Source organism: Megalobrama amblycephala, linkage group LG1 (assembly GCF_018812025.1).
Source record: "Megalobrama amblycephala isolate DHTTF-2021 linkage group LG1, ASM1881202v1, whole genome shotgun sequence".
Lineage (NCBI taxonomy): Eukaryota > Metazoa > Chordata > Actinopteri > Cypriniformes > Xenocyprididae > Megalobrama > Megalobrama amblycephala.
The window spans coordinates 17,435,808-17,448,763 of NC_063044.1; the positions used below are offsets into that span (position 1 = coordinate 17,435,808).

General features: G+C 36.9%; 1 protein-coding gene across 1 annotated transcript in view; it reads right to left on the reverse strand.

The window, feature by feature from the left end:
• Positions 1-5,391: 5,391 nt before the first annotated feature.
• The window catches only part of LOC125248459 (NACHT, LRR and PYD domains-containing protein 3-like), a 9,379-nt gene continuing 1,814 nt past the window's right edge, over positions 5,392-12,956 (reverse strand). Inside the window, exons 2-6 of the mRNA XM_048160749.1 lie at positions 12,188-12,951; positions 11,635-11,808; positions 10,477-10,650; positions 9,845-10,018; positions 5,392-5,582 (exon numbers count right to left, since the gene is read on the reverse strand). Coding sequence (XP_048016706.1) covers positions 5,450-5,582; positions 9,845-10,018; positions 10,477-10,650; positions 11,635-11,808; positions 12,188-12,951 — 1,419 coding nt within the window. The 3' untranslated portion in view covers positions 5,392-5,449. The remainder of the gene's footprint in view (positions 5,583-9,844; positions 10,019-10,476; positions 10,651-11,634; positions 11,809-12,187; positions 12,952-12,956) is intronic.

The following is a 12,956-nucleotide window of genomic DNA, read 5'->3' on the forward strand; positions in this document are numbered from 1 at the left end:
CAAGTCACTTTGATGAGGGGAAGTTAGTTTCGAGTTCCTGCTCTGTTCTGTCCCAGCTGTGTTAGATCGAGTGTGCTGCTATCTTTAAAGTATTGTGTTCAAAATTTTAGTGATACGATATGTACAATGATGTTTAGATAATTCTGCTTAATAGTTTGTGTTTTATTATTTTATGCATTGTCTCAGATAGGTTAAAGTGTAAAGAAAAATACTATATATATATATATAATGTGGAGCTACCTAAAAGAGAAAGCAATAAATAGTACAATATTAACTGAATGAAGCAAAAATATAGGTTTAATATATATTCTGTTATCAGTGATCTGAAGATGTCTGAAATATGTATTCATAATCCCTGGTGGACAGCTTGAAATTGTATCTATTGTAGAGATTTTTAGTAAGTGTTAATGGAAATAACTTTTGCATTGTGTTGAATGAGAACGAGATTGAGTGACTAAGTTCAAATTAAATTGATTTAGGTAAAGAAAGTAAAGTTTAATTTTGTTTTGTTTGATTTTGATGTATTTGTGAGTATCATTTATATCTTCAGATAATTAGAAATATAGTTTAAGTTGCTCTTTTCTGCATTTTGCAAAGAAGAACTTGCTTGCTCTATTTTCTGCAAAGAAGAACTTGCTTATTAAAATAAAATACAGAACTGCTGTTGTCAATTGGATGAGACTCTTAAAATAAGTAAAAGCAGAGCAGATTGCTCATTTATGATTGTGATAACAATTTGTGTGGGGTCAATTTGATTTATGCCATTTTCTGAGTGTTCAGTTTGCAGAAGAAGATGTCCCAACACAAACAAGAGCGAATGGACTGTGCATGCCAGTGGGGAAAAGAGACTCAAAGACCCAGGCTGCAGAGAAACGCAGGCACTCGTTTGATGGGCTTCAGCTCACCCCTGATTCCAGCTAAACCCTGAAAGAGGAAGCTGACACTTCTGAGGGCTGACGACGAAAAGACTGAGTTAATGCAGAAACAACAGATCCTGCCATGATGCAGAGAGAGAAAGACGGCTGCATTCAGAGTCAACCTCATGTTCCACCTGGTCCTCATGACAGACTGAGAGACCCAACGTACTGGATGAAGAAAGACACTAAAACTGCCAAACAGGCTCAACTGACTAACTGACCATACGAGTGGGGCACTTCCATCTCTTCCTCGTGTGTGTGTGTGTGTGTGGATGCAGGTACTGCCTTTACTGTGATCACTGCAGAGAATGCTTCAGAATTAGATTTGTCATCACAACTTACAGACTGATAATAGTCTCATAGCAGCTCTTGATTTTGTTAACCTCCTGCACTTTTCTATTTAAGAGTATGCTTGTTATGTTCAATTGTTCTTCAAGTGTTCCGGTGTGACAGGTCACGCTGACACGTTTGTGGTTAGACATTGGACGCCTGAAGTACTGCAGAAGTGATGTTTTTTCAGAATCAGTGTTTGCTGACATTTAATAGTGCAAGATTTGCAAAATTCCCTAAGGGTTAAAACAACTATTTTTGACACTGGACCAGTGGACGACGTAATGGGTGAAATGAACCTTTTTCATTTTAACAGAAACATCAGTTTGAGTGGGTTGGGAATCTCCCTGTATGCTCATGGTATAATATGGACTGAGTTGTTGATAATGGGGCTTTTTCCCTCCTTTGCTCTCCTGGGCTTCTGCTTCTTCTCTCTTATCTGCAAATGTCTTAATGTTTTAATTCTTTTTGATCTTCATCTATTAGATACAATACTCTGGATTTTACAATACTCTAAATTGTATTATTAACTATTGACTGCTTCTTTATGGTTGTTATTTTACCTTTTGGTTTTATTAAGTGTTTTCATTATCGATTAAAGTTTGTGTGTGAGGCTAAATTTAATTGTAATGAATAAATAATTTTTCATCAACTTTATCTACTGCCTGGATCTCATTTTCCCAAGAATTTGCACCAGGGTGTCAAACTCATTTTAGTTTGAGGGCCGGACTGGAAAGAAATGAACCATATGTGGGCCGGATGACCTTCTTATGATAACCTTAGTGCGCTGATAGTTGCATTAATATTAAACATATGAACAACAAATTAATTTGCAAGAAAACTGTATTTTTATTTTTTTTTACCGTGAAAAGACCATTCGATTTTTAAAATGATTTTTTATTTAATATTTTTTATTAGCACCTATTTTGATTTTTCATGGCCAATTTCAATTTTTATAAGAAGCAAATCGTCTGATTCTGATACTGGTGGCAGATTTTTTTAAAGCAAATTTATTTGTTGTTTATTTTTTCACAGGCCAAACTGGCCTTAAACAAATATCTCTTTGATATTAGAGGCAAACACTGGCATTTGGATATTAGAGGCATTTTTATCATAATCACAACAAAAATATTATGCACATGAGCATGAGCTGTTGTTCTTAATTTTAGATAACAGCAGATTAACAGCAAAAACTAGCTTTGTGAAATTATGCTACATAACAAAACAAAATCAGCAGACGAACTGAATGAAAATGGAACAGCGGCGATACAGCGTTTCCATGGTTACCGCTATACACACACACACACACACACACACACACACACACACACACACAGCAGCGCTTTTCGATAAATATAGGCCAATACTACTACTTTATATGGAGATAAGAGGAAAAGCCATCAAATCTTTTCTGAATACAGTTTCCTTCGGAGATACATTCATATCAATCCCACTGTAATATTTATATTATTCTCCCTATTTTTCACGAACAGTGAGCTTGTGCATGGTACAGTACTTCCTCCGCTGGCGCGTCTGTTCTCCTCTTTGTGTCCGTATTCAGCGTGTTAAAGTCCTGTTTACATACTTCGTAAATACACAGATGAAATTTGGGGAAATTATTACAAAGCAGTTTGTTTGCAAGCCCGGAATAATAATAATTTAAAAAAAAACGCTTACAAACATTTTTGGCCCCTGGACTAGTGCATCTCTGTGTTTTATTATAGTTCAAATCAGGCCGAAAGTTTGACACCCCTGATATACAGCTATTTGCACTGTAAATTGTTTTATTTACTATGGGCTAATAAATTTAACCTCAATAAAGGTTAGCCTGGGATGAACGCAAATTCCCATGATAACCCTCTGGGATTTTGGAGCACCAACTTGTAACAGTAGATGAACATAACTATTGCATTCTTTAATTGATTCGCTGTCTTATTCTGCCCTCTAGTGGCTATTATCGAAATAGAATCGAAATTATTTGCACTTTTAGAACATTGTTTTCATTTTTATTGAAAATAAATGCCTTTTTTGCCGTGGCGATCGCAGTAAAAGCTAGTATTGCGATCCAATACGTTAATGTTGCGCCACTGAAGACATTGACAGATGCGCGTCCTTTATTATACTTGATAGACAACATATGATATGTATGATACTTGATACGTATGATACTTGATGGATAACGACTTAATATCTTGAAATAACAGGATATTGTGTCGTTATAGCGACTTATTATGTTGAAATAACGACTTAATATCTTGAAATAACCATTTAATATGTCGAAATAACGAGATAAGTTTTCGTTTTTTTTCCCTCCCGACCAAGTTTTTTTTTTTTTCACCATGCGGTTCAGGGCTTCCGTAGCAGTAGAATGTTTTCTTGAGAAAAATATTATATTTTTCTGAAATATAAAGCTTTTGTAACATTATAAATGTCTATACCAGGGGTGGGGAACGTTGAACCTGAAGGGCCATGGTCCTGCGGAGTTTAGCTCCAACCCCGGAAAAAACACTCACCTGCCTGTAAGTTTAGTAATCCTGAAGATCTTGATTAGCTTCTGGTGTGTTTAATTAGGGTTGGAGCTAAACTCTGCAGGACAATGGCCCTCCAGGATCAACGTTCCCCACCCCTGGTCTATACTGTCACTTTTGATCAATTTAATGCGTCCTTGCTGAATAAAAGTATTAATTTCTTTCAAAAAACAACAAATAAAACACTGATAATAATCATAAATGTTTCTTGAGCATCAAATCATCATATCAGAATGATTTCTGAAGGATCATGTGACACTGAAGACTGGAGTGATGATGCTGAAAATTCAGCTTTGATCACAGGAATAAATTACTTGGCCATTTTGAGTTGACATCATTGTAGTCTTTAGTTCACAACACTTAAGTCAGCACTTAAGAATCTGTCTTATATAACAGGTACACAAAGTATACGACTAAATATTGTTATAATATGTGATTCAATGGAAGAGGTAGGTTTCTTTTGTCATCCTGTTAATTTCATTATTTGTTATAATAATCCTTATTTTAATTATATCTTAATTATATCTTTTATATCTGTATTTCCACCCAAACGTATGTGTAAAGTACTATTTTATCTATCCTTGGGATTCTTTTCGTCATTTTATATTCTTTGAGGTATATTTCTGTCTTTTATGTGAGACCAGCACATGGTAATGGAGGTGCATCATTTGTTTATAGAGTGTTATAAGGGCCACTCAATCTGAGGCTGCTTATTTGTCTCTTTTATTCAAGTATGTTTTCTGTATATTATATTCCTTATGTTCATGTTTTCTGCCCTTTTGAAATGTGATTCAATGGAAGAGAGTGTTATAAGGGCCACTCAATCGAAGACCAAGTTTTAATACCCGGTGTCGCTGGCCGCACATCACGCTGTGCATAAGCGAGCCGCACGGCTTACACTTATACTTTACTAAAAGTTGCACTTATAAAAGTTCTACTCTTTACTAAGTATTTTTGACACTTAAGTCAAAACTTAAGACTATTCTTAAGGGCCCAGGTCTTTTCATGATCGGATATCTATCCCATCAGATAAAACACATGAAGTGACCAGATGTACACAGATTTTAAAGAAACACAGTTTGAACCAAAGATAATTTACACGTCTCTTAATAAGATAAATCTTTATGTTTTGTGTCATTGCTTTGGCAAAGCATCTCTCAAACAAACTAAAATAAAAAGCATGATATGGCTTTGTGCCCTTATAAAATCACAAAAGACGATAATTAAGTAAGTCTGTGGTCCGTTGCGCTGCATGTTTCAGAGTGAAGAGCACACTTTGCTCACTCCATCAGCTTGTTTTCCACGTGTCAGTTCACAGTGAATGAATGCAGTGAACTCCATCTCTGCATGTGCTTTGAGTTTAATGTGCATTTGGGAACGCAGCGAGCACCAGTTACACTCAGTTTTCACAGTCGCACTATATCCAACATTTTTGTGGACAGTTGATTACAGTATTTCACCTGATTTGTAATAAGATGCATTTATAAACTGAACTGAAACTGCAAGTTTCTGCCAATGTAACAGCTTAAGTGAAGAAATTAAGACAGAAGTATTGTAACGTCCTGTTGTAAAATAATATATTCTTTATAAAATATTCATTTTTTACTTACAGTAGTAGTATTTTACTGTCTTAGCTATAATTCTAATAACGGTGATCTAAAAGTATTATAGTTATTATTTATTATTAAACAGCATGATTTGACAGATACTGTGTGTATATGTGTTTGTGTGTGTGTGTGTGTGTGTGTGTGTAGACATACATTTGTGTAGTCCTGCTGTTATCCTGAATTCTCCCCCATGATCCACACTAGAAAACACACACAGTGATACAGTTAGTCAGTAAACAAACTCACACACACCCTCAGACACACTCACACACTCTCTCACTCACACACACATACACACACAAAACCATTTTAATTTTGGACAATTGTAAGGCTAAGTACATTACCAACCAGGTCTGTTAAGGACACAGCTCGTTCTAATAGTCGATTTATTACAAAAAGAATATAAACATAATTCTGGAAGGAAAATCAGTCGGGAGCAAAACAAAACACAGCATAAATCCCGCTGCCCAATTATGGCAACAAGGCCTCTAATCTCAAACTCATACACGGTCCACAGGTGCAGGAAATCAGTTCTACCAGAAAGACTCGGGAGGCAAGAGAACGTTTGAATAAGATTTATTTAACAGTTAGTATGCAAAGATGAAATGATGATGGGGTTATGTGACAAGCAGGCTGGAGCGAGAGCTGTGAGGGAACAGCGTGAGGCCGGTGGTGTAATTTGCTAAAGGCGGGCGTACACGGTGTGATTTTTGCTGTTGTACGAGCTCGCAGGTGATTTTTTTCAATCGTGTGGAAATCTTTGATGCTCGTATGGTCACGGCTCGTATCATGTGCGAGGAATTACGAGCCCTTCCCGACTCCCGATCATTTTTAAACATGTCAAAAAAATTTGGAAGCTATCGGTTTGAATTCGACACGTGTGTGGCTGAACGAGCCGTTTTTTCAATCTATCTGAAGTTGACCAATCAGGAGCTATGAAAAACCACATAAGAAAGATGAAGATGAATTTGGACCATTGAAAAAGGAGGATAAACTCGCTGAACTTTGGGCGAGCGCGGTATGATGTGTCAAGCAGTGTGTGCCACTCTTGGGATCGCCCAAGAGCTACAGTTAAAAAATAAATTCTGCTTGATCTGACTGCTTGATCTGATTCATTATCCGCTCTTGATCACGACATGAAATTTCTCTGTACTACTGTACTATACGTGTTGGTAGCCATTAAAGAAAACATATTTAGTTTCATATTTATGTTTAAATATGCCTATTACAATGTTATTTTTTCATCTATTTGATTAAGACAAGTGAACAGCATGAGTAAGATAAATACATCATAAGATGCGCAATACATCTGGAGACATGGAGTGGGTCAGACATGATTTTGACCACTTCATTAAGTTTTGTTTTGTAGAAAGCCTTTCTTTAAAGTGAATTTCGTTTTGTAAAAATTGTATCTTAATTTTAATCAATGTTTCATCAACCAATTATCTGGATTTAATAAATCAGAAGCAAATATAGCTGACAATATAATCATGATATGGAGGCGCAGGCGCGATCACTTGCACATGAACTGGAGCATGTCTTATAGGCTAAATGAACTGAAACTCAGCATATAGGCTGAGAAATATATCTATAGAAAGCTTGAAATGTCTTCTTTTAAACTAAATAATTCAAAAAGAAAAGAAATGGGCTACTCTGATGATGTAATCCGAATGAAATGTGCATTCTCTAGGCACATCCACCGCAAAGATGATGAGAGTCAGTAATGTCAACTTCATCTTTGCAGCCGACAGTGATTTAGAAAACATTAGATTATTAAACAATTAAAATGTTTCTGATTCTTGCTGTTTTTTTTTTTTTTTTTGTCACATTCATAATCAGTTATTTTGCCGATTCTTTATGGCAAGCTTATGTGTGCGCTTGAGTGCTATATATAGTAATTATAATAGTTTATTCTCTCCAGTATTTAAGAAATTAAATGTGACAAATGGCTTAAACAACTATAGTCAATGAGAAAAAAAAACTTATTTCACATAGGCCTATTTTCTATCCAGCATGTCAAAAAGGGTATTGAGCTCGCGCTCCGCTCGCATGCTCCAACACACACTCACAAGGAACTTTGTGCGATTGTTTCGGAAATTGGCAGGTCGAAAAATCATGTCGTATATCACCACATCCGTACGATTCTCAGATAAACTCACTCGTGACGTGTGTGTGGACATATGATCTTCCAACCATCACCATTCGCACCATATACGCCCGCCTTAAGGAGTGTCACCTGCGCACTGCACCGGTCTCATATCTCTCACGGAAGCATAAAGGGAGAAGGGACGACAGAGAAGGACGAGAGAGGACCAGGCCTGGATTTATGTTATATTTTTATTGTGTTAGTGTGCGTCAGTCATCCATGAGGGACGGCCGCTATTTTACTTTTGTTTTGAATTTTTATATTTTGTATTAAAGTGTGTTGAACGTTTGCTGGTTCCAGCCTCCTTCTTCCCACATAAATGAACTATGTTACACTAGTGGGGTCTAGTGGAGTCCATGCCTCGACACGTCAGGGCTGTTTTGGCAGCAAAAGGGGAATCAGCACAATATTAGGAAGGTGGTCATAATGTTATGCCTGATCGGAGTAGTTTCGTATGTGAGTGTGTGTGTGTTTGGCATCAGCGTCTCTAATAGGGTAGCTTAACTGTTTAAAGAACAGTGACATTACTACCTCATTACTAAGAAACTGAGTCTGTACTCATGTGCACCTGTTTTCATCAGGTAGCTTCGAATCTTCACAAATCTTGTTTCGAATCAGAGGTTCAGAGCGTGAATCAAACTGCCAAAGTCACGTGAACCATTGAAATTTCAAAACACTTATGACGTAACAAAGCCTCGTTTACTAAAATCACATGACTTTAACTTTCCAAACCTTTGATTTGAAATACAAGATTCGTGAAGATTCAAAGCTTCATGAAGCAGTGTTTTGAAATCCCCCATCACAAGATATTGTTGAATAAAGTCATTATTTTGTTATTTTTGGTGCAAAAAAAGTATTCCCGTCACTTTATAATATTAAGGTTGAACCACCGTAGTCACATGGACTGATTTAAATATGTCTTTAGTAGCTTTCTCTAAGTGTTGTCTTGCTGGCTATGCAGGCCTCACTGAGCCATCGGATTTTATCAAAAATATCTTAATTTGTGTCTTGAAGATGAACTCTTATGGGTGTAGAACGACATGAGGGTGAGTAATAAATGACATTATTTTCATTTTTGGGTGAACTTTAATTTACACTTTCAATGCCCAGAAAGGTAGCAAAGACTATATTTAAAACAGTTCATGTGACTAAAGTGGTTAAACCTTAATGTTATGAAGCGACGAGAATATTTTCAGTGTTCCAAAAAAACCCAAAACAACAACTTTATTCAACAATTTCTTCTGTTCCGTATCAGTCTCTGACACACGTTCACGAGAGCACCAAGACGCATGCGTGTGGCGATGAGGCAGGAGCTGGCATTCTGGCTTAAGACCCAGAAACGCAGGACTGTATTTACAGAGGAAGACACATGCTCAACATAAAACATTTCATAACTATGTCTGCAGATTTCAACACAGAGGATGAATTATTTTTTTTTTTTTGCACAACCTTACTTATTAGAAAAAGAATATACAGAGAACGAACTAAAAGAGATGGAAGAGGCTGCAACACAACCACAGCCACAAGCTTCTGAAAGACAGAGAGCAATGGAGAGCTGGTGGTGTAGATGTCATCAGTGCCAAGCGATGCCTACTACTGAACAGGAGACTGTGTACTGCATCGATTGTGATATTGTCATGCCAAAGCTTGAAAGTTTGGATAATTCATGCAATGAGCAAATTGTTGAATAAAGTCGTCATTTTGTTTTTTGGCACATGGAAAGTATTCTCGTCACTTCATAAATTGAACCACTGTAGTCACATGGACTTTAAATATGTCTTTACTAATTTTCTGGGCATTGAAAGTGTAAATTAACTTGCTGTAAATGCAGGCCTCACGGACCCATTGGATTTCATCAAAAATATCTTAATTTGTGTTCTGAAGATGAATGAAGTTCTTACGGGTGTAGAATGACATGAGGGTGAGTAATTAATGACTGAATTTTAATTTTTTGGTGAACTAACCCTTTAATTCTGTAAAGCCCTTGTACAGCTGTGTTGTGTACAGCCTGGATGAAAGTTACCATTGTGTTAGGAACAAATAAACTTCCTTTGGATGAAGCTGATTGGATCCTGTGTTTTGACCAACACCCCTTGAGGAAAGCTAGATATCGGACATCACTTACTACAGTCCCTTTTTCAGGCATACTACATAAATTGTGAAACTATTGAACACCTTAGAAAGTTTGTCAGTCAATCAGAATCAAGCACTCAATAGCCCTGTAGTATAACTGCAGCTAAACCTCTGTTTATTATCAGTAAGAACTTTTGTAAATGTTTGGAAGAAATAAAGTCAAACACTTCCTGCTCAACATACTTGAGTTTATCCAGTCTGTAGTTTTGATGGTTGAGTGTATCAGTGAGTAGCTTGACTCCAGAATCTCCTGGGTGATTGTAGCTCAGATCCAGCTCTTTCAGGTGTGAGGGGTTTGAACTCAGAGCTGAAGATACATAATGACAGCCTTCCTCTGTCAGCATACAGCCAGACAATCTACAAACACACACAGCAACAGTCCACATGATGTTAGTTTGACAATCAGATCAGTCACTATCACACACTGACCTGTGCAGTTTGTATGCTGTTATTTTCTGTAGATTCAGTCATAAAAGTAACAAAAGTGTTAGTGGAAATGTACCAAAGTATTGATTCACTTTTCTAAACATGTACAGCAATGGAGTGTGTGCCATTCAGAATAGCAACTTTTGATTCCATCCACCAAACCAGTGATTTTCTATGGCGATCAATCAACTGTGTTGAACTTATTCAGAAGGTGACAAGTCAAGAATCTGAAGAATGATTCAACGAACGTATGAGTACAAATATATGAGCTTGGTATCGGGCCTGATCAGTTTCCATTGACTATTTCCATTACATTGAGAACAAATGTCACATTCAGTGATAATCATTTATTGTGATAGCATTTTGTTAATTATTTTAAAACCACTTACATCAGTATCTCCAGCTGACAGTTTGGACTCTTCAGTCCACCAGAAAGAAGCTTCACTCCTGAATCCTGTAGGTCATTGTTACTCAGGTCCAGCTCTCTCAGGAAGGAGTTTGAGGATTGTAGAACTGATGAAAAACTCTCACAACACTGAGCAGTGAGATTACAGGTGGAAAATCTGAACAATAAAAACAAAATGCAATTGCATACAGAATCAGTCTTAGCAGTGTGTTTTTAAAGGTGCCCTAGAACGCTTTTTCACAAAACAAGATTTTTTTTTTAACTGCCTATTTTGGTGCACTCCCTGCCCCCGAGCTCACGACTCTATAATACATTGCATAAACAAAGTTCACACAGCTAATATAACCCTCAAAATGGATATTTACAAAGTGTTTGTCATGCATGCTACATGCATGCATCAGATCATGTAAGTATAGTATTTATTTGGATGTTTACATTTGATTCTGAATGAGTTTGAGGCTATGCTCCGTGGCTAACGGGCTAAACCTAACATTGCACACTGTTGGAGAGATTTATAAAGAATAAAGTTGTGTTTATGAAGTATACAGACTGCAAGTGTTTAAAAATTATCTCAGTGAATACACTAAGAAACGATGGTAACGTTAACCACATTTAACAGTACATTAGCAACATGGTAACGAAACATTTAGAAAGACAATTCACAAATATCACTAAAAATATCATGATATCATGGATCATGTCAGTTATTATTGCTCCATCTGCGATTTTTTGCCGTTGTCCTTGCTTGCTTACCTGCATAACGTCTGATGATTCAGCTGTGCACAGATCCAGACGTCTAATGTCTAATGCCTTGAATGTCTAATGCCTTGAACATGGGCTGGCATATGCAAATATTGGGGGCGTACATATTAATGATCCCGACTGTTGCGTAACAGTCAGTGTTATGTTGAGATTCGCCTGTTCTTCGGAGGTCTTTTAAACAAATGAGATTTACATAAGAAGGAGGAAACAATGGAGTTTGAGACTCATTGTATGTCATTTCCATGTACTGAACTCTTGTAATTCAACTATGCCAAGGTAAATTTAATTTTCAATTCTATGACACCTTTAAATAATTAACTTAATGGATAAATAAATAAATAAATAAATAAATAAATAAATAAAGCATTTAAACTCAAACCTCAGTATCTCCAGCTGACAGTTTGGACTTTTTAGTCCATTAGAAAGAAGCCTCACTCCTGAATCCTGTAGGTCATTGTTACTCAGGTCCAGGTCTCTCAGGAAGGAGTTTGAGGATTGTAAAACTGATGAAAAACTCTTACAGCACTGAGCAGTGAGATTACAGTGTTGTAGCCTGTGTAGCGCACAACAACAGTCAGTGATATCAATGCTTCTTAAGTAGTGTTTATAATCTAGAGCATAGATAACTTGGAAAAACCTTTGACTGTAGCAATGTAAGCAAAGCTAAAACAATTTTCATAAAACATCAAACCTGTATTTTCAGTTTCTTTAATTTATGATACAATTAAGAATAATAAAAAGGGTAAAACTCAGGTTCAACTTGTCTGATGGTGGAGACAATTTGTCATTTAATATTATCACGCACATTGATTTACATTTACATTTATTCTTTTTTTCTGAACTGTCTAGGCCAACAAGTCATCCATGTAAAAAGAAGTCCCAACTACAAAAGACCAAAAGTGCATATAAATGAATGTAAAGAAGACTCTTACAGTGCTTTTTTTGTGTTTTTGATCACTGGCAGGAGTCTTGTCACTGCTTCATCAGATCTTCTGTATTTCTGCAGTTCAAACTTCTCTTGAATCTCTTCTGACATTAGGAGCACAAACACCAGACCAGACCACTGAGCAGAGGAGAGATTCTTTTCTGAAAGATTTCCTGAGCTCAGGTTTTTCTGGATTTCATCCACAAAGTCATCATTCAGTTCACTCAGACAGTGGAAGAGATTGATCGTCCTCTCCACAGATTTCTCCATCTCTATTTTCTTTTTGATATAGTCAACAGTGCTTTTCATGTTCTCTGTTTTGAGTTCCAGTCCTGGCACTAATTCCTTCAGGTCACTCTGATTGGACTCCAGAGAGAGACCCAGGAGGAACCGGAGGAAAAGGTCCAGGTGTCCGTTCTTGCTTTGTAAAGCCTTGTTGATCGCACCCTTATGAAGCTGAAACTGTGTCTTTCCGGACAGTTTCCATCTCAGTTTTTTTCTCAGGGATTGAAAAAGTAGCTTTGCTTTCTCATCTTTGCTAATCAAAAACACATAGAGAGCAGCAAGGAATTCCTGGATGCTGAGATGTACGAAGCTGTAAACGTTTCTTGCTGAAACAGCTTTTTCCTCCTGAAAGATCTGAGTGCATAACCCAGAGAACACCGACCCTTCACTGGCATCTAGTCCACATTCCTCAAGATCTTCTTTGTAGAAAATCAGATTTCCTTTCTCCAGCTGTTGAAAGGCCAGTTTCCCAAGCTTCAGAATAATCTCAT